Source organism: Sinohyriopsis cumingii, chromosome 7 (assembly GCF_028554795.1).
Source record: "Sinohyriopsis cumingii isolate HCF-2022 chromosome 7, ASM2855479v2, whole genome shotgun sequence".
Taxonomy (NCBI): Eukaryota; Metazoa; Mollusca; class Bivalvia; order Unionida; family Unionidae; genus Sinohyriopsis; species Sinohyriopsis cumingii.
The window spans coordinates 105,462,891-105,485,623 of NC_142967.1; the positions used below are offsets into that span (position 1 = coordinate 105,462,891).

Here is a 22,733-nt window from a genome sequence, read left to right on the forward strand (position 1 = left end):
ACAAATTCAAAACTCAAAGTGGCACCCCAATGTTTTTATATACTTTATTTGTATTTTATCTTCAAACGTTCTTTGAAACTCACTTATCCCAATTTACTTTATGGGTTTGTTTTTTTACTTTTTTTAAATTCCCATCCTTGGACAGGCAACTAACCTAGTTCATAAATATGCCTTCCGTATGATGATTTCTAATCAATTGGTATTAAAGATTTAACCATGTATTAGAGAACAGTCACAAACATGTCTACTGGATATTATAGTATACAAAAAAACCCCAGCCTATAAAAGTCACTTTAGGGACCACAAAATGTTGTCCTTTCTTGAACAGGTGTCCTGTATATAGATATATAAAGGTGAATTATGTAAGTAAATTTAAAAGAGTTAATGAAAATTGTCCTTTAGGAACAAGTGTCCTATATATAACGATATTCACTAAGGCAGATTTTACTGATGTTCTAATTGTGAAATGAAGTCATTCATTAAATGCTTTCTGATTTTCTCAGTGGATCAAAATTTGAATTTTTCTTAAACAACCACTACAGTATGAGAGTATCACAGGAATTTCATTTGTTCCTGACATTAAGCAATGGGATACGCTCAGCCATAAAGAGAGTACTGAATCAATCTAACAAAAACATAACAAATAAATTTTAAAAATCATTACCAATGCAGCTTGAAAATGTTACAACAACTCTTCCCGCATCTTCCCCATAAAGGATTTCTGTGACCTTTGCCCCAGTCTCTGTCATCAGGAACTTCGTCAGAAGTTTTTCTGTCACAGCACTGTTCAGTTCCTGGACAAGGACCCTGTTGTCATAGCAAGGCTTTGTAGGTGGAGGATGGTACAGTGTCACAGTCAATGTCTGCCCTACCACTTGGTGGAAACTACAGGAAACAACTCTCTGGGCAGCTGAGGGAATAAAGAAAAACATCTCCTTAAAGGCATGATTAGTGAACAAAAATGAAATTTGTCTATTATGAACAAATAACTAGGAATGCATTTATAAGGTCCATTATACTCACCACAGACAAAAGTTGAATGAACTAATGTAATGGCCTAAAAGTATAATCACATCATCTACATATGAATAAAAATATGTACACTAAAATTGAAATGTGTACAATGGTGCTAACAAGCTTCTCAGGACTGATGGATAACCATTAGGCCACAAATAACAAATCAAGATTTTTCTACTGTATGCACAATGAATCTGTGAATTCTGAAAAAGCAGCTTTAGCAACAACTAATCTAAAGCAATGAAATGTTGTAAAAACCAGTAATTTATCTAAGATTACTGTTGCTATTTCTGTATGTCTTCATACCCTTTCTGTTTTTGGATACTAACATTCATTTGCCAAACTAATTTTTAATGCCCTGAAATCTTTGACTAGAACTTTTTATAAACTTAAATTTTCAAGCATATACCAAGGAAACCTGGTGCTTTATTTTCAGGCAAATGTCTCAGTGTGTTTGCAAGTAACTAAACAGAGACAGGCATTTCTCCTGAAAAGTGCATAAGTCATCTACAGTACAATTCACGTGTATTTTCAGAACCCCATATATCGCGGGGACTTAATCCCTCCACTTTCTGGGACAGAGCAATAGAATACTAACAACCCATCATCAGTTTTGATTGACATCTGAACAGCCAATCAATGAAAACTACCCATGGAACGACCAACGTGTCATGAGTGATTAACAATTAAATACCATTCACCAATCTGTCATCTTTATTTTGATCATATATATGGATAATAGAAATAAATTTGAAAAGTCTTGTATATTTTGTACATTTAGAAAATTTATGTGCTGACTTGACGAGAGGCCCACCTTGTTGAGATTCTCTTGAACAGTGTAAACTTATCCTACCATTTAAATATGAAATGTAATCATCCAAGGTATGGACAATTAAATTCCAGATAACAGAAGCTTCTGTTCACAAACACCAGCAACAAGAAAGAAAACACTTAATTTACAATTGAATGCAAACCACGTGTTTAGTCCTTAAGCAGTAATGGCCCTGTTACGAGATTGAATATAGATGTACACTGCTACCAATTTGTTCAATTTTTTGAAAACACATGTACTGGATGGGTCTGGTCATTTAATTTTATGGAGCTAAATTATTATTTCCAACTGTGGTTGTTTTTTTTATTTCATTCATCACAAGATAAGTTTGTTTCAAGTAAAACAAGGAATGACCACAAATCAGAATAAGATGATAGTTTTCAAGCATTCCTGTACCTCTTAGAAATTAAAATGGTCTCTCCCTAATACAGTCTTGGTTTCAGTGGATGTTCAGCAGAAATCAAGGCTGAGACCATTGTAAACATTGATATAAAATGTTAGCACCAGAAGAAAATGTCAGTTTCAGCTTGGGAAAGGTGTGTTTTTATCATGTGACTGACCTGGTGTGTTACACTTAATACATGTAGCTCAAATTATGGTCCAGTCATTAACAACTGATGTTCTACTGATTGGCATTCGAGTAGTTTATGGATGATGACCACCCATGGAAAGACCAAAATGTCATGCGTGATTTACAATCAGATACCATTTCAAGAATCACGTTATCTTAATTTCTATATTAAAAAAAATAATGGAAGAATATCTTGTCTATTTTGTACATTTAGAGAAGGTTGATCAATTTATTTTGCAATAGGTTTACACTTTTACTTTATTCAAAGAAATCTGAACCAACTTACTGTCACCCAAAGGTTTAGACAGTTAAATTCCAGTTGACAGCCACTTTTGTTTTTAAACAAATGAGCAAACCAAGTAATGAGGTTGAATAGACATACTTGTTCAATTTGAGCTACACATGTACTGCATGGGACTGGCCATTTAATTTATGGGGCTAGATTATTTTTTCTGACCGGGATATTTTTGTGTTATTACATTCATCACAAGATAAATTTATTTTTAATAAGAAAAGGAATCGCATGGTTCCCTCTTATAATATAAAGAACAAGTTTAAATCACATGGCTATAATCCTTTGATTGGATATCAGAAGAAATAGTATAAGATACTACTGAGAACTCATCAGGGTCAGATAAGGGCCACTAGCCCACCACCCCCAACGCACTAAACAAAAACTTACACATAAACATACAGTAACCTGTCACTCAAAATTTGACTATCACTTTATTCTTGCACGTGTTTTTTGGGTATTATGCACACTGTGAGTAACTACGCATATAGACCTTTGCTTGGGAATGACACGTGATTGTACATACGTGCATGTGTGCGTTTTTTCTCAAGCTACTCATGTCATGACATAAACTATGTGTAAAAAACAGCTGTAACCTGTTACCTTTAATCTCTGACCATCCACTTTTCCTCTGACCCTCTGAAAAATGTTTGGGGGTCAAATAAACCTCTGGAAAAATAGCCTACAGGTTATAAGCCCTACTATAAAATATTGAAGGAAATATTATGATTTGCCTCCTTATCATGCTGGTTATGAAATCGTATCTTTTTACCTTGCTGGATAGCTTATTTTATCTGCTTAATCTTAAAATCAATGGCTGGTCTGATTAGATTACTTTGGTATTGCTGCTACTCTGTTTGCAGCCTAATTTTCCCATTTTCAGCTTTTGGCATTCAGGTTTTAGTTCATTTTTGAAGTTATCATATAAAACAAGCACTAATCTCATAGAGAACAGAGCAGAGATAGTTAAGACATCTTCCGTTGAAAGTACAATAATAGACATGACCAGGCAATTATGAGGTTAGATTGGCACCGTTTTCAATTAGGATCAATTAGACATCACAAGTCTTTCAGTCAAAACCACATGCTGATACGACAATTCATGCAGAAGAATTGTTGATAACAAGATTTTCCAGGTGACCGATGTGACGGCCATTATGGATGTCTGAGAAGCACCATTTTTATTGAGGACCATCTAGAAGTCTTTTAGTAAAAACACCACGCTGATATGACCATTTTTCAAAAGGAGTAGTGATAACAAGATTCTCAAGATGGCCACTCTGGCAGGATTATAGGATTTGCAAGTGGAGCCATTTTTATGTTTACTATCAATAAAATTTGGTCCAAGTTTGAAAAGCAGAACTTAAATGTTATTGACCATTTTTCTCCTTTCAGTTTGTGACTTTGACCTTTAACCTTTTAACCTCAAGATCAAGAGACTACTTCATTACACAAAATGCAAAGACATCAACAAAATTTGGTTAAATAATATGATGCAAAATTGATGTTTTTCTTTAGTCCAAAAATGTAAAATTAATCACAGAATAATTAGGAAGACAAAGCTTTCCAAATAGATGTAAATAAATGGACAAGACAAATAAAAAACATAAAGATGTTTAAATTCTGTAAAATGTATATAAAAGATAAAGATAACACACATAAAATATAAAAAACATGGTAAATATTTGTCATAGAAACTGCAATCCCTTAAACAGTGCAAGATTTATTCAGATGGAACATCACACACTTTATTCATGCAGTTCATGTTAAATACTTCAGTTTTCTATAGTGTAGATTGACAGTCTCATCAGCCATTGCCCTTGACCTTTGGACTCAAATTAATACGTTTCTGCCTTACCCCACTTGCAAGCTATCAACAACGTTTATGAAGGAACATGTTCTTATGCAGAAATGGAAATATTCTTGGACACAGAGAGACATTATCATAACATAATATGTTCCCCAAAAAAGCAGATGTACAAAAACTGAAAAAAGGGTTTTTAAAGATGTAAGATCATATACTTGGTTCTCAATTACCAAGAATTAAAAATAGCTAAATTAATTCATGTAAATATGATAAAAGAAAGTTCCAGCAATTGACTGGGATGAATAAAATACACTTGCAAGGGCAGCTGTATATAGAAGGACTTTATAGTGAGGGACAACTGAATTAACTCTATCCTGTGCATTACATCATGTCCTCCATAGATGGGCATAGTGTAACCTATATTCTTATATTCCTCATCAGCATGGATAGATTATCCTATCAAACATGTGACCTGTATCCAGACTCTGGCACTATTTTGACCTTATACTGTAAGCACACAAAGTAGCAAAAATTCCCTGATTTCCATCAGAACAACAATTAAAATAAATATTAACTGCAAGATATTTATGTACTAAAACAAACTGTGGCTGAAGTTATGTATCCCATAAACAGGATGTTTTGCAGTGATTGCCCGTACTACATGTACAGCTTGTGTGAATCTGATGTTGAATAGAAATTAAAGGCTGTAATTTTCTTAAAAATTCCTGTTCTTCTTATTATCAATGAAGAGAAACCACTTCCAGACCAAAAGTGAAGTAAGGACTATATCAGTATTGTTGCCATTCCTGATTAATATTACAGATAACAGTGAATTTTTTTTTTTTTAACATTTTCACATTTGTATCATTGTGTGTTTCAAACACTGTCTATAGCAAATCATTTCAGTGTCTAATTAACTTTTTTAAATGTCTATTTTAGTGCGAGGAAGGTTTCACTGGGTGTTTCAATGTTTGAAAGTGTCTAATTAACTTTTTTAAATGTCTATTTTAGTGTGAGGAAGGTTTCACTGGGTGTTTCAATGTTTGAAAGTGTCTAATTAACTTTTTTAAATGTCTATTTTAGTGCGAGGAAGGTTTCACTGGGTGTTTCAATGTTTGAAAGTTACATCGTGCTTCACAATACATCATTTTTACTTCAACCCTTGTTTTTCATTTAGGAATGTGAAAAAAAATAATCCCTCCATTATGGATTGGTGCTGGATAGGAAAATTTCAACATTGAGATCAGAATTTTGCATCATACACTTGGTAAAACCTCTCGACGGATGCAAATTCAGATCCTTCAATGGAGTTTTCCCACTCTTGTAACACAGTTGTATAGGAATGATTCTATTATGCTACCTGCTTTTTGGCGTATGGGTCTAATTAAAAGACAAGGTATAAAATGCATGTGCATTGCATTCCTTTATGTCATATGCACATTCATGCTCCTCAAAAATCTAATCATGACCTCTTTCACATCATCTGGAATTCCAAAAATAGGTCCAAGATGGCCCTAAACTGCTCAACTGGCTGAAAAGAGCATGATTTCTGCCTTCAAGTCAAATCCAAGAGAAGCTGGCAAGAAATCTTAGTTAGATACTCTCAATCAAAATTTCATCAACGTTTGTTTATCAAATATGAAAAGAATTGTTTGAAAGTATCTCAGTCTCTTCAAATATATTTGACAGATCAGTATAATTTCTATAGAATAAAAAAGCCTTCAAACCAGTCTGGTTTCTATTACATTTTGTCAAATCCAATTCTGCAGTTTTTAAGAGTCATTTAAAGGTTTTCCTTTTGACTATACTGGATTGCAAATCAACATTATTTGTACAAACATAAAAGGTCTTCATGCAAGGATGTTTCCAATCAATTTCTCTCATTTTATTTTTTTATCCTTTTGGTATCACCAGCAAATTTAGTCATATCCTTTTACAAGCTTTTGAGAGGAAACTGCTGAAACATTATTATATTTTTAGTAACATGACCAAATTTGACAGTTGATTAGCACCATTTGTATAAAATTGAAAGGTCTTCAATGTTTTCTGTCTGATTAGATACACTTCTGTTGGACAGGTTTTGAGAAAAAGTCATAATAATTTTGTTTCTATTTTTAGTAACAGTAGCCATTTTTGATGGTGGTTCTGCAGAATTTAAATAAATTTAAAAGACCTATTACCAGAATGCATTCGATCAAATGTGATGGAATAGTGGTGAGTGGTTTCTAAGAAGAAAGTCATTTAAAATGTTTTCTATTTTTAGTAATGGCAGCCATATCTAATGAAGGATCAGCATCATTTGTACCAACATGAGTCACTTGATGAAAATGTGATTTTTTTTAAACCTGACAATGTATATAGTAGAAAATCTGGACAGAAACTTAACTTATTATGCATAACATATAAAGGTCAAAGGGTCATATTATAAGCTAACATTGCCTCAAGACCAGGTGAGCTCAAACCTTGAAGTCACAAAAAGGAGACATCTTCAAATTCATCTATGTCATACTTACTTTCAGCCTCCACAAATGTTATGTAAGCTATTCCATCTTTAATCTGAACCTCCTCTATATCACCTCCTCCAGATCGCCGGGAATTCTCAAAATACATTTCCACAACCTCCTGACTAGTGTCTGCAGATAAACCGTGGACCTCAACAGTGTTTGAACTGATCCCTCCATCACCTGCTATCCTCTTCTGGTCTCCCCCACTGTTTAATTTCTCTTTAGAAGAGTAAGTTACTGAAAGGGTAGAATAACTTTTCTAACACGACGGTCTTTAAGGTCTTTTATTACTATTTTGTATGATTCCTTGGAAGATGTTAAAACTTTAACACAAAACAAGAGAGTCAAGTGGGCCTTATTTACCAACCTAGTTGAGATTGGCTTTATTGCCAGGTAAATGCAGTTGACCTGAATGAGTACAGGTAATCTGGGTTAGTAATGGCTGTCATGCATTGAAATCAATTATGGCATCCTTATTAGATTCCATCAGCATCATCTATACAAAATCATTAATTGATCAATGACTTTGATGCTGCAGTGTTTTCTATCAAATGTCGCTAAATTTTGTTGAGCTATTAATTTTCAGAAATATATTTGTCACATGGATATTTTCAATAGTCTGTTACACTCACAGTGTTAATAAAGTATTTACAGTATGTGTAATGTATAAATTGCTATCCATTGCTGCATTTCAAATTCCAACAACCAGAAGTTCTGAATTTTAGTTTTCCTGATATCTGCTTGATACATTTCAACATTTTGCCTTCTAAAATTATTTAAACAATTCCACAGTGACACAACTCCTAACTTTATCATTCAAACTAATGAAATAATCATGCGTGTTTTTCATGTTATGTATGGAGTAAAATCAGATTTCACAGAAACTATACTCCAAAAAAAGAACTAGCCAACAAGAATAAACATTCTCATTCAAGGCAATAAAATGTGTAATAAATTTATTTCTTCAAACCCCATCTCTAAAGAAGGTTGTTCCATTTGTATTCTTACCAATGTAAATTAATCTGATGTGCTCTCCCACAACAATAATGAAAGGACTATGAAACACAAAATCACCCTAGTTATAGTCCGTTAGTTAAGTAATCTGTGGACTAGTGTTAATTTATTTTCTTTTAATTATCCTTATAACAATTAACAACATAAAATGTCCAATGGTGATTGCTTTCCAATAGCACTGAACATGAAGCTATGCATTTTCTGTTCATCAGGTGACAAGTTACAGGCTTTCTGTGGCAGAAAGGTCATGGTGTATCTCTTTTTTAAAAATAGTTTATTAAAACTCATGGTAGATATAAATTAACACAATACAAATCACGTGGAAGATGCATTCACATAATTATAATTTAAAAAATCTTTGTTTTAATCATCTACAGTTTTGCTCAAACATGCAATTTATGATTAGAACACCTTCAAGGCATGTTCTTTTTGTTCATTAAACTGTGACCAGACAGAAAAATATGCATGAAAAATGTATTATTTTGTGAGAACTGTAACTCAGGAAGTGCAAGATTTATGGTGATTTCCTCCAAAAATACTGAGAATGTATTTTCACAGTGAAGTATCAAAGGCACTATATTCTATGTAATGTCTGCACACACCTAAATAAGCAAACACCACTCTTTATAATTGAAACTGCTTTTAAAATAAGCCTATTGTAAGAGAACTAACCTAATATATTACTGCTACTTAAATTTATAGCTTAACTCAGTCTTAACTGAATCCAAGACTTGAACCGGCACAGACAGAGGTAAGATGGCAGTGATCCGTAACGGACCGCGTTTTAGACCACTCTGCCACTTGGGGCCCCCAGCCTCCAAAGTGATAAGCTCCCAACATACAGTGATCTAACTCTTCTAGTATGCACATAAATGTGACGGATACAATCAGCATGATGGTGTAAACATGCATGTATTATTATAAGCCTTATCTTCATAAAATAAGCCCTATTATAAAGTTTTAAATGCAGTGTGAGTATTTTGTTAAGAGTGAACCTGTCACCCACAAAATGAGTAACCAAAAGAACTGTGAAAAGCATATTATGTCCCATTCATATTTAATAGTTCTCTGTTTCTCTGTGTTGATAATATAAACTTGTATACTTGAAAATAACTTTGACATTTGACATGTTAAGCCCCAAGTCAATAAGCTTCTTCCTTAAACAATCCAAAACATTATTTTGGTCCAAATCGGTATTATATAAATATTGTAATTGTGCAGAAACCATCTTTCTTCTTTCTGTCACAGTGACCATGACCTTTAGACAAAAAAATCAAAATGCAGAATTCTTCCTTATCTGAATAATGAATTGCAAGACATCCATGGAATATCATAACTGCAGATCATGAAGAGCTCTAATTATTGTGTGGAAACCTTTTTTCTTGCAGTCGCAATGACCTTGACCTCTGACCTTTTGACCAAAATATTTATAGGGTCCTCCCTTAACTCAGCCATCCATTGAGCTTCTCACACTGAATTTGTGTTCTTGAACTCAAAATCTGTAGGGTTCTTCCTTACCCTAAATGCAATCGATTTACAATGTTTAGTAACTGTACATAGTGGACAACTCAAGTTATTGTGCAGGAATTGAAACAAGCAAAAGGACAATATCATAACATAGTATGCTCTGCCTTATGATATGTGTATATAAATGCAATAAATATCAACAATAAATAGGTATATATACATATACATACATACATATATATATATATACACACACACACACACACACATATATATATATATATATATATATATATATATATATATATATATATATATATATATATATATATATATATATATATATATATATATATATTCAGATGCACCAGTTTATCTTATTTTACATCGTACCACAGCTTAAAGGACAACTGTATTTCTTTCCTTTATTATAAACCCAAAACCACAAAACAATGTGACTGTCCAAGACCTAGAGTTTCAGAGAAAACATCTTTTGATATCTTGTCAATTAACTAAATATGTTACCCTAAACCTTAAAACAAAATAGTTATTACAGAGTTATTCTCCCTGAGATGCTGCCATGTGCACAATGATTGGCATGAGTGTAGGTGAAATAAGGTTAAAGATAATGAGGAAATGATGTTTGGACAAATGAACAATCAATATTCCATCCCAATATTGCTGGCAAGTGAATAATAACCTGTCCCTCCTTCTGCCATTGTCAGGAATTCATAATATTCAAGTTCTGAACATCATATTTCTTATGCCTGAAATGAGATAATAATAAAAATTACGTAAGGTACTTACCAGAAATCATGAATAAAATACGAAACCATGACAAATAAATCATTACTTTAAAAGTAACTACATTGAGATGATGCTTACTATGTCCCAATAAAGTCATCAATCATTTATCAAATTCTCAGAAGTTTCATTGAATTTCCTTTCATTTACAAAGTATACTCAATCATGTCCTCAGTTTTACAGTTTCATTTTGCATGGTAATGGAGGAATTACAGATCTGTGTCTGAGTTAATCTTCCACATGATGGGTCTGGAAATACAGGCCACTTGAAAATAATTTTATTCACTGCCATTTGATATCTCACTCTAAGACATTTCTGTTTGGTATTTCTTATAAACAAGGCAGGCATTAGTGCTGAAATGAATACCTGACTTTGCTAATCAAATATTCATACCCTATATATATATATATATATATATATATATATATATATATATATATATATATATATATATATATATATATATATATCATATTCCAATATGTATTGTTATGCCTATGTCATATTTATCATTGTTACCATCAACTTTGTTTTCAATCAGTCACCACAAAACCAGAATTGTGAATGAATGCTGTAAATATTTGCAACCTATCTGTCTTGTACATAGACTTATCTTGCCTACCATGTTGCAACATAACCCTTATACAATGAAAACAGTAGACAACATTTAAAGAAAACAAACACTTAAAAGACTAGTGTAATATACCCACATTTACATCCTGTTTTATAGTTGAAAAGTCAAATTCCTGTATACATTATCCAATCAGTTGGAGATGTTCTTATCCAAAATTTCAAAATTTACACCTATATTTAGCTGAGTGATTGGATTTTGGCGACGGTTTCATGAAACATTTGTTATATCACCATTGACCGACGCATGCCCGGGTGCCTTTTATACGCCATTAGGAACAGTTGGAACCCTGGGTGGAAAATTTCTAAATCAACCCAAAATCTTGTCCAACAAGATGAATAACGATATTTTTTGGTGCTAAACATAAATAACATTAGCATGAACCAACAAGGGACACAACTCCTACTGCACTAAGAAACCCAGCCTCACTTTCATGTCCACATTGACTGGCCTCTCAGGGGTGTTCTATTACAATGTTTCTTACCTTTATTTTCATTGGCTAATTAAAATTAACATTGAATATAAACTCTTGATACATTAAACTCATAGTGCAGTCACATTAAGTTCCAAAAACCCACTGGAATCATTCATTCTGATCGTTCTGAAAAGTTAAGAAACTTTATTTCCATAGTAATAGCTTCTGCACAGATTTAATTTTAGCATAGCTTTGAAGCACAATCAATGAACAATATATGCCTTCAAGGATTTTATGTGTAATTGCTGTCAAGTGTTTGAAATTACTTTGATTTCAAATGAGGGGTCATGTATATGCAAACCAGAAGTTGATAAATCAAAGATGTCAGCCGCCCGCGACATTTTGTGTTTTGGACACTGACTTTATGTTTCGCATCAAATAACATTTGACTGGTTGAATATTACAGGGAGAATGAAAGGTTAAACAAAGTCACAGTATTCTGTATCTAAGTGTAGCATGAGACAACACAAATCAACATTACTGTTAACATTACACACTTACATTGCTGTTTTAAAATAAAAAAATTAAAGCAGTGGAAGCCCTTAGAGTGGCATCAAAAGAAACATTCATTCTGACCTTTGATGTTGGGTATATTTAAATTAAAAGAGTATTTAGCATCGTTGGTAACTGTCACATTTAGTATTTTGCAAAGGAAAAATGTCTTACTTATGTATCCCACTGTAAATAGACAAAAATCCATTTACAGGTTTTACTGAATATTGCATTTCTTCTATAATGACATGCTATGAAATGACAACTTTTGTCAGATAAGAAGGAGACAAACACAAAGAGACTGTTTCTATGTCTTGAACACCATTTGCTTGTTTTTTTCCATGGATTGTTAAGTAGTAATATTGCAAATTTTGAAACAATGGAAGTTCACATATTGTTGTCATGATTTTCTCATTCTTTGAATACAGGCCCTGTAAATTAAAATGTTGCTTCACAAAAAGTCTATGTGAAGCAACATTTATGTGGTTATCTCTCCATATTACAATTTTGTGTCAGTCTAGCTCATTTGCCCCAAACTAACCAAAAAAGCCGTTAAAAAATTGCTATAATCATAATATATAAAAAAAAATCGAGAAAATCTATTTTGGTCCAAAATTACAAAACATAGCATTTTATAAACAGCAAAATAATCTTTATGAATGTGCCAAATTTGGTTTTGATATCTCTACAAATAAAAACGTGATGGGTATGGTATCACTTTTAGGCACAAAAGTAATTAATTCTTAAACAGTATTAAGTCGACGTTGTTTGAAAAAATTCAATAAAAAAAAAATACAATTTCTGACATATTTTCATAAAACAAACTTTTATATGCTTCTTTCTACTAGCATTACATGTGTGCAAAATTTGATTGAGCTATCCTTGAAACAATAAAAAAATATTGATTGGTTCATGCTAATAACATGTGATAAGTCTTACATTATAGGACTACCCAAAAACGATATCACACACACACACACACACACACCGCCCCCAAGTCGCTAGTCAAGTGTCATCGAACCACTTCGTTAGAAGCGATGCGAACGAAATGGATCAACGATGTTTGGATTGCAAAGATACCGTCGCCCCAGTCTGATTCTTTTGAATTATGTTACTAGATTCAAGTGTTTGAGGAATCAATTGCATTAATATATTATCAAATGCAAGTAGACAATGGAAGTTAACGGAAATTTAAAAACATTCATAATATACCATTGTCCTGGTACCATCTTCGAAAACGAAAGTGGGCTTCTTCGATTCTTGTAATCAATATACGCAATCTGAATGACTTGGTCTTTTTCGTTCAGTAGAGAAGAAACCAAACTCATATTATTGCATTTGGAGCAACCTCGGGTATTTTTGCAGGACAAAATAATGCATCGGCTGTGTGTCGGCGCAGTAATTTAAGGAAGAATTGTACAGTTTGTTTGACGTGTGTGTTTGTGTGTGTGATTTGGATTTAACAATTTTTCAGTCGTATCGCTAAAATGTCTGCAGTTCATAGTGATGTCTAGTACTGCGGCATCATGCCGCAGACTAGCTACGATGTCGTTGCCTCAACTTGATTTGTCCACGAGGTACGAGTAACGGTACTAATATTAGTACTAGCCGCAGACGTGTAGCATGATGTCCCACCCAGTCACATTATCCTGACACCAGGCCGACCAGTCCTAACACTAACCTCATAATGCCAAGCGCCAAGCGAGGCAGCTGTTAGTACCATTTGTTTGCAAGTCTTTGATATGACTCGGCCGGGGATCAAACCCACGACTTTCCGCATCCGAGGCGGACGCTCTAACCACTAGGCCACCGGAACAGTTTTGTTGGCCATAAATTGTGGCTATAGGTAGCACGGTACAAGTTGTGTCTCCATAGACCTCAGTACTAAAGTTTTGAGAAATTAGTATACCTTGTATCCTACCTCAGCATGTGTATCACACACTGTCACAGAGGACACTGGATTATTTATTGTGTTTCTACAAGGAACTATTTCTATGTTATGCGTTTAGGCTCAAGTAAACAGTAACACAAGAAAGAGTGAAAACAACAAGCTTTGCAAAATTTAACAAATACATTATTTCCTTGGAAAAACTCTGTAATGAAAAAAGTAAGAACTTATAAACAATTAAATCATATATAAATTAAATATACGTAACACTCCCCCCCCCATAAAGAAAAAGAAAGATTTATATGATAAAGCTTTCTTTTTATGACATACTAATTATACATGAGGTTAAAAAGAACTCGTATAAATTACACACAGTGTACATGAAATAACACATTGTTATACACGGGAAAGTGCGTCTGCTATTAAATTATCTTTTCTCGAGATGTGCCTGATGTCAAGATTATATTCCTGTGACAAAAAACTCAACCTTAGTAGTCTTTGATTTTTATTTTTCATCTTTCCGATGAAAGTAAGGGGGTTGTGATCACTAAACCCAATAATCGAAGAAGGAGCTGAACTAATGTAAACTTCAAAATGTAATGCCAATATCAAAGCCAAACATTTCCGTCTCGATTGTTGAATAATTTCTTTGGTGCATATTTAATTTTTTTAAAAAAAATAACAAACTGGATGATCAATACCATTTTCATCTTCTTGAATCAAAACTACTCCAACCCCAACATCACTTGCATCAACAGACAGTTTAAATGATTGGCTGAAATTTGGAGCTGCAAGAACTGGTGCGCCTTTGAGTATGGCTTTTAACTTGTCAAAAACCTCCTGACATTTTTCAGTCCAAATTAACTTGTTTTTCTTACTCAATAAATCTGCATGGGTTCAGCAGTTATAGAACAATTTGAAAAACATTCCCTATAGTATCCAGCTATACATAGAAATCGCACCAGTTGCATTTTATTTACAGGCACAGGGAATTCAGAGATAGCCTTGACCTTAGCATCTATTGGTTTAACTTGTCCATATTACTTGGATTCAGAATGATTAATTCTGTTATTTTTCTGAAATATACGCATGCTCATGTAATATTGTGGAACAAGAACAGTTTTTTTAATAAAAATTTATTCAGCTATCAGAAACCGGAGTGATCATTTTTATTTCTACAAGGAACTGTAGACTTCAGCACTACAGATTGCAGCTTACGTCATCGCCTTCCAGCTTGGATTCTTCGTCCGGATTCGAACGTGAAATCAGAATAACATTTTGTTATTAGGACTATTATAATTTTATTATTGGATTATTCTTGGATTATATTTTGGATTTGATTCTATAAAACCATAAGTTCATATTCTATCATTATTACAGAATTTTTCCAGGGAAATTTTCACTCTTTCTTGTGTTACTGTTTATTCGAGCTTAAACAAGTGACAAAAGAGTATCTTATAATTTCTCTCCCCGTTTTCCAAGCACACCATAAAATACTAAATTCTCTCGATGAGAATGTACACATGTTCCTCCATTTATTATTAATAATAATAATAATAATAATAGTTTTTTATGTATTTATTAGTAATATAGGCCACTGGCCCACGATACATATCCATACATATCCATACATCATGCGGTACAAAATGATGTTATAGTGCATAACAAAAGAACATTGTATTTATAAGAATATACATGAAAGTAATACTTATTGCTTTTTCGAATAAAGGCAAGATACAAGTATATACTCTTATGTATATTTGATTTGATTTTATCTGATATAAAATATATTTATATCAGTTTAATTGTTTGTCAGTTTTTTTATTTTTTTATTTTTCATTACTTTAATGTAAATTTATTCACTAGGGATTTTACTTTTTTTTCAGAAAATAATTTGACTTTGTTAGTTTATAAACACCAGGTGTTCATCTAAATCCTGACAGTAGTAAGGTGGGACGGTCTAGGGACTAGGGGACTTTCATGTTAAATAGGGGTATGTCCACTCTGGGGACTATGTAAATTTAACATGGGAAGCAATATCCACTCTGGGGACTATGTAAATTTAACATGGGGGAAAAAAAGGTATCCACTATGGGGACTATGTAATTTAACATGGGAGAAAACAATATCCATTCTAGGGACAAGGGGAATTTAACACGGAAGAAAAAACTATCCACTCTAGGGACAAGGGGAATTGAACATGGGAACATAGTGTGGGACTGTCTAGGGACTAGGGGAAATGGAAAAGGGTCGGGACCCTATTTTAAAACTGTCCCGACCTGATGGGTCTATGGAAATGGAACAGGCGAAAATTGAAACAGGGAGGGGTCTCTATTTTTTTATATATAAAAAGGGGTAGGCAATGAAAGTCAAGGTCTTTTCGAGATATAGGAATGGCCCTGAAAAGGCCTTTGGTTTTCCTCTTCTTCTATTTCCTCCACATCTTCATCCATCCCCTTATCTTTCCTAATAATCTTTTCTTCTTCTTCTTCTTTATTTCTGACTCTGGTAACCAGTCAGGATGGCCCAACTCTCTGAACTTGGTCTGTATCTTCATCCAATTCTAATTTAGCCTCTCAAACTCTGTCTGTTTCTTTTTGTTTTCCTTATCTTTTCTTTCTTTACTCCATGTCTCTTTAATCTTCTCTACTTCTTCCTCCATTACTTTTCTCATCAGATCTTCCCCTTTCTTCATCTTGTCCAAACCCCATTATATATTCCTCCACTCTGTCCAGTACAATATCTTTTCTAGGAAGCACTGGACTTGGATGACATGATCCAGTGCTTCCTTCAAACTTCCCACTCTGACATAAGGTGGGTCAATGAAGCCTCTTGACTTATTGACTTCTTCTTCTATCATCCCTGCTATGATATCTCTGGCTGCCTTTAGACCTTGAACTTGACTGGTTACCAAGTCTTTCATATCTCCATGCCTCCAATCCTTTTCTATTCTTTCTACAACATATTCTACATCTATTATCCAAAAATAGATGTCTCTCAACAGATTAAATAAAACATACTTGAGTCATTTTGTCTCGGTTATTCCATAGAATGGTGTGAATGACGAACACTGTGGATTCTTATACGAAAAGCGCGGACGTGAAGGAAAACATCCCCCTAAGACCCAAAACTTATATTACCTAGATCATCAAATAAAACGTGCGGACGTGAAGGAAAACATCCCCTACTTTTCTAATATTATCTACTATTCACACAGTAATGACTAGACAAATAACATAACCATAATCTACTATCCACACACACACACACACACACACGACAAGCAGCAAAAAACATTATCATAATCTGCTATCCACACAAACGTACCTGAGCGCTTACAAACACAAACACATACACTCACACTCGGCCGCTCCGGTGGCCTAGTGGTTAGAGCGTCCGCCTCGGATGCGGGAGGTCGCGGGTTCGATCCCTGGCCGAGTCACACCAGAGACTTAAAAAATGGTACTAACAGCTGCCTCGCTTGGCGTTCAGCATTAAGAGGTTAGTGTTAGGACTGGTCGGCCTGGTGTCAGGATAATGTGACTGGGTGGGACATCATGCTACATGTCTGCGGCATGATGCCCCAGTGCTAGACATCACTATAAACTGCCACATTGCAGACATCGTAGCGATTTGACTGAAAAATTGTTAAAGCTTCGTTAAAAATAAAAATCACATCACATTACATCACTCACACTCGGAAAAAAAGTCAGTGTTTATATTCACACTACTCTACATACACACATTGGCAAATCGATTACTATTTCTTTTCTAGAGATTGGTGTAGCCCTGAAAAGGGCTGTTTGTTTTTTGAATTCCATGGTGCCTGGTTAATGGTTGCACCTCCCCGGCCTGGCACCACACATACACATCTTCTACTCCAATCTCCTTTCACTCTTTTGACTGGTAGCGCAGAGGGAGGATGATTGGCTTCAGCACCCCAATCCTCTGTCTCTGGTATGGTGTAAGTCATCCTCTCTCCTATTTTCTTTTCCTCCTCTTCCCTCTGTCTTCTCTCCTCCTCTTCCTTCTTTATCCTTCCCTCTTCTAATACAGCCTCTGAGGCCAGCTCATTCAGTATGAGCCTGGCGTATTCCAGGTGCACATGAAGTTCTAACAGTTTAGCTCGTCTGGTGTTCATTCTCTATGTTGATCAATCAACAAGGGTAACTAGACGGCCGAGCGATTTTCAATTTATACGACGTGAAGGAAAACATCCCCCTAAGACCTAAAACTTATACAACGTAGATCATGACCAAACAATGCGCGGACCTAAAAGAAACACTCACTCACTTTTTTCACTACCCATTACTAATTTAAAAATTTTCATTAAATCAATAATATTACTATCCACGTACGTAAATCAGTCAAATCAAACCCAGATATACTATACCCACACTTCAAACAACAAAAAAACATTATCATAATCTACTATCCACACAAACGTACCTGAGCGCTTACAATCACACACACACACTTTCTAAGCAAGATAAATAATTCATGTGCTTATACATGCACTTCTATTTTTAACTTATTATAGGCAATCAATTGTTATTTCTTTTCTAGAGATTGGGTAGCCCTGAAAAGGGCTGTTTTTTTGTGTGCGAAGTTGAAGCTAGGGCGATCTTTTATATTCTAAGAATGCGACATCCTCTGATGATAGGCTTTCTGACAATAGGTCTTATTCTTCGGAAAGAGAAGAAGAACTCTTTTGTGTCGATACGACAGTCGACAAAGCCTTTGTCAGGTTCAGGTTGCTGCTGCTGCTGCTGCTGTTGTTGTTGTTGCTGCTCTCTCGGCTGTTTCTAAGTCTGTACTTCTCTGTCCATTCTTCTTTCTCCCTGTTAATTTCTTCCCTGAAGAGCTCTTCTATCAGGTCTTCAGTGACTTTTAACATTCTCACATTCTCTATCTCTTCAGGCTTCTGTATCAGACTGTGTCTGACCCTATGCAAATTCACGTAGGCATTGTTTAGCTTAGCTAGTCTGGAGCACATCTTCATAGGAGGATGAGTCGACAATGGATGGTTAGACTGGAGACTACCCCCGGTTTTTAAAGTCAAAGTGCAGACATAAAGGAAAACATCCCTACACGGTTTTCGAGTCGGACCGTTCAATGAGTGTCATGGGAGGGATAGTAAGAAGTCAAAGAGCATGAATAAAAATTCTTATAGCCAAACAAAAGAAAAGGCATTTTTTCCTTCAGAACAACATTTTTTATTCAAAATCACTTAACACTAACAAACAACTTTAACATTTTTAACAATAATCAAACAATATAACGTCAAACATTTTTTCAAATACCAAACATTTTTTCAACTAACACATTATTGTGGACAGGGCTGACAACTTTGTGAATGAAATTGTGATTTCCACTGTTGGAAGTCATTAGGCCATTGATGGACACTACGTTTCCTAGCTTGAGACAAAAGATAAGCATACTGGTCACAAAACCATCGATCTATTTTCACGTCGTTTCTAGAAGAAGAACGAGGATCAAAATGAGTCACTAAATGTTCTAAGGAATAGCCCAGGCTGCGATGATGCAGAAAATACACACAATATTGTCCACACACCAAGGAATCTGTGTCTTGTAATTTCACATTATTGAATCGGGTGGTCTGAGCATTTCTTCTCATAAAGTCGATGATATCGTCTTCCAAAGGGGGCAATCCGTACGAATCGAAATATTCCACACATCCTTCTTGAGGAAAGTAGACGGCTACCCAGTGGGTTCCTGGGAGATGACTGTCGTTTGTGTTGATCACGTAAGCTTGATGGTCTTTAGGTTTGCGATGAGGGAGTTCATCTTTAGCACAGACGACAGGATTCCAAGAAGCCGTATACGAACTGTGGTTCAAAAGGTAATAAAGTTCCCAGGTATCCATTGATTTGTGTGTGTTTTTTTTCTTCTTCTTCACAGGTAATAATAAGTCGTCAATTCGATCCTGACTTTTTGCTTGAAAATGTCTGACGAATAAACGGTTATTCGTTCTGTTTCCTCACTCTGATTCAGGAGAGCTTCGATACGATGGATCTCTTGAGTGGTTAATGGTGGACAAGAATGTTCACGCAAGTCTTTATACCACTGGTGCAACACGTCTTTGTCCGAGATGAGACTCCCAAGCTTCGTCCAGATACTCGTCCAATTTTTCTTCTTGACTCAGCATCAGGCATTTATCATGTTGAATTTGACTGGGATGATCGTTTTGACATCCATAACAATTTTTCTTGATCAATTCCGTCATTTTTTCCACCAAGTGTTTGGCAAAACAGGAGACTAAATGGGCTTCTTGTTCTGGCCATCTTGACTTCATCATGAACACTTCTTCTTTTTCCACGGTCTCCTCACATTTTATGTCCAAAGTTTCTCCACTAGGTAAAGAGGGATAACAGTCTTCCATGGCTTCTAGTAATCTAGAATAACTTCTCTCAAACTGTTGATTTCTATGGTATTATCGAATTCTGCATACAGGATGACATTCACCGTTTCATCAGGGTCTCGGTCTTTAAACTGAATTTCCACACGAATCTGGCCGGATTTTATAGGGTGGAAATGTCCCTCGTCGCTGCCTTGGTCTGGAGTGAAATCAAAAGCCCACAAGCGTAGCCTCCTGCATAATCCTCGTACGTAATACCGTGACTGGTATTGGTTCCTAACTGTCCGGTGGCTTCGTACAAGGACAAGTACGATCTCAAGTAATTCTTCTTGGTAAAGTCAGGTTCAAAAGGTCGGGTACACAAGGTTTTGCCATCGCGACTGACTTCGATTTTGGACACGCCAAAGTGTTGAAAGTAGAAAGGATTTTTTTCGGCAGCTCCGTTGAAGGCTGTATTCTCGACGATACCAACGATCAAACGTTTGGGTAACTGTCCTTGGAACAGATGACCTTCGATCATGGATCGCTGTCCCTTGGGAATGGTGAAGGTTTTCACTTCCACGCGTCGTATGGGATACTTGGCGGTCGTTCTGCTCAAAGTCTGACTGATGTCGTTTCCCACTTTAGGTAACACTTCCACACGGCGTACGTAGAGTCTGGCTTCTTGGATTTTGGTCTTGTAACCGTCACTATCAGCCAATAAATGGAAAGCGGTACTGCTACGATTCAGTCTCAGGCGGACATCCACCCCGTTCAGCAAATACTTTTCTTGCAACCACATGTCCAAATGCAAACGATCCATCAGTTCTAAACTTGTGTCGACTCCCGTGATTCTCTTTCTTCGTTCTAGAAATCCATCATTGTTGTCTTTCTTTTCATCAGTTTCCAATATTTCAAACTTGGTAGGTTCGTCAGCTTCCCATACCACACAGGCATTGAGATGAGTGTTCTTGGCATCTATTCCGTACGTCAAGAGATTTTCCAGGTAGGCACGATAAGGGTAAGTATCCATGCTGCTACTGACCAGTTTGTTATTCAAGTACAAGTCCACTCCACTGAACAAGGAATGCATGAAATTGTTGACGGGAGCTACTGCTTCATCGTCTATAGGACCTCCAGTCTTATCTAGAATTTTGACTTTCAGGTACAAGTAACTGCTATTCAGATCGATGTAATCTTCGGGCTGTCCTTTGATTTCAAACTCGATGGGAGCGGAATCGGTCAGTGAGGAGACGGGGTGAAATTCCACCCATTGGGATTCTTGCATCGTCATCATGGTGGGGAGCATGGCAAACAGGTCCAGTTCCGTCTTGGAACAAGCGCAAGATTCTCGGTGCATCATTTTTTCTCTGTGTCTCAATAATCGAAAACGTCTAAGTCTCGAACGGTTCTTCTTTTCTTGGCCTTTCTCGCTTGAAGTCAGGTGAAAGGGTGTTTTCTTCGTTGTCTCTTTCTGCCTTGTCCTTGCTGAATGCCTGACTCGGTAGCATGCAGAGCATTTATAGGTGTTTCTCGGCGACCCAAAATGTCTTTGCCCGTTTGCAGCAAGACATTTTTGCCTGCCCTCATGAAGGCTTCTTTAGGGTTTTGTTTGTCGATGATGACATTTTGGAGAAATTCTTTGCCTTGCGTCAGTGCCGCATCTTTCAAGGCGTGCAATCCGCGTGTCACCATCGGTTTCAACACCGGGGCCACCGAACGAAAGGCCGATTTCAGCATATCTCCTAAACCGTGTCCTCGCTGTCGAGCAACCCCTCGGTACACTGGATACATGACTTACGAATCGTGAGAGAACCGTTTTCGAAAATGGAGTTTCACCGTGACTTTTCCTTTGGTGAATGGAATATTTTGTCCCAAATCTCCTTTTATAGCAATGTTGACTGTGTCCAAATACAAATTGCTGACCGGCAAATAGTGAGGATGGACAAATTCGCGGTGGACGTGGTAAGTGTTTCCACCTTCCTCGTCAGCGTTCGTGGCAGAATCTACTTTGAAAGGAATGACACGCAGTAACGGTATGGAGGTGTGTCCCACCACGTTGTACTCCACCACATCGGAATACACAAACATCAAATTCAGTCCTTGGTTCAGTTCTACCGGGGCACGAAATAACTTGCTAAAAGACTCGTTGTCGCAAACGATGGGTAATTCGTTTTTCTTGAGTATGACCATTCTCATGTTCATGTCTCCGCCCAACATGTCAAACAATTCAGGACAAAATAAAATGGACATGATTTTACTTCGTTCAAATTTCATCGAGAAGCGACGAGCTGCTTTGTGGTACTCCATGGTGACACTTTTGTTGACATGCTCCAAAGCTTTCAGAAACACGACATTAAACCTGGTGGCTATGGTGCTGACCAAATGTTGACCACTAAAATAATAGCCTGGGGGAATGAACAAGTGATAGGTGGTGTACTTTTGTGTACGGGTTTTCTTGTCATATTTGACATTGCTATCCATCCACTGTTGCATTTGCTCGTCATGAACTTCCACATCAAAAAAATTTTGATTGGGAAGGACATTGAGGACTTGGGTCGGGTGAATGATTTCTACTAA

At 35.8% G+C, this 22,733-nt stretch overlaps 1 protein-coding gene across 3 annotated transcripts in view; it reads right to left on the reverse strand.

Annotated features, from left to right (window-relative positions):
- LOC149795875 (uncharacterized) overlaps nucleotides 1–13,187 on the reverse strand; it is a 58,937-nt gene extending 45,750 nt beyond the window's left edge. For all 3 annotated transcript variants that reach the window (XM_089965797.1, XM_089965796.1, XM_089965798.1), the window contains exons 1-4: nucleotides 13,120–13,187; nucleotides 10,205–10,271; nucleotides 7,033–7,260; nucleotides 665–910 (exon numbers count right to left, since the gene is read on the reverse strand). In XM_089965797.1, the coding sequence (XP_089821923.1) occupies nucleotides 665–910; nucleotides 7,033–7,260; nucleotides 10,205–10,223 (493 nt within the window). In that variant the 5' untranslated portion in view covers nucleotides 10,224–10,271; nucleotides 13,120–13,187. The remainder of the gene's footprint in view (nucleotides 1–664; nucleotides 911–7,032; nucleotides 7,261–10,204; nucleotides 10,272–13,119) is intronic.
- Between the last annotated feature and the right edge of the window lie 9,546 nt (nucleotides 13,188–22,733).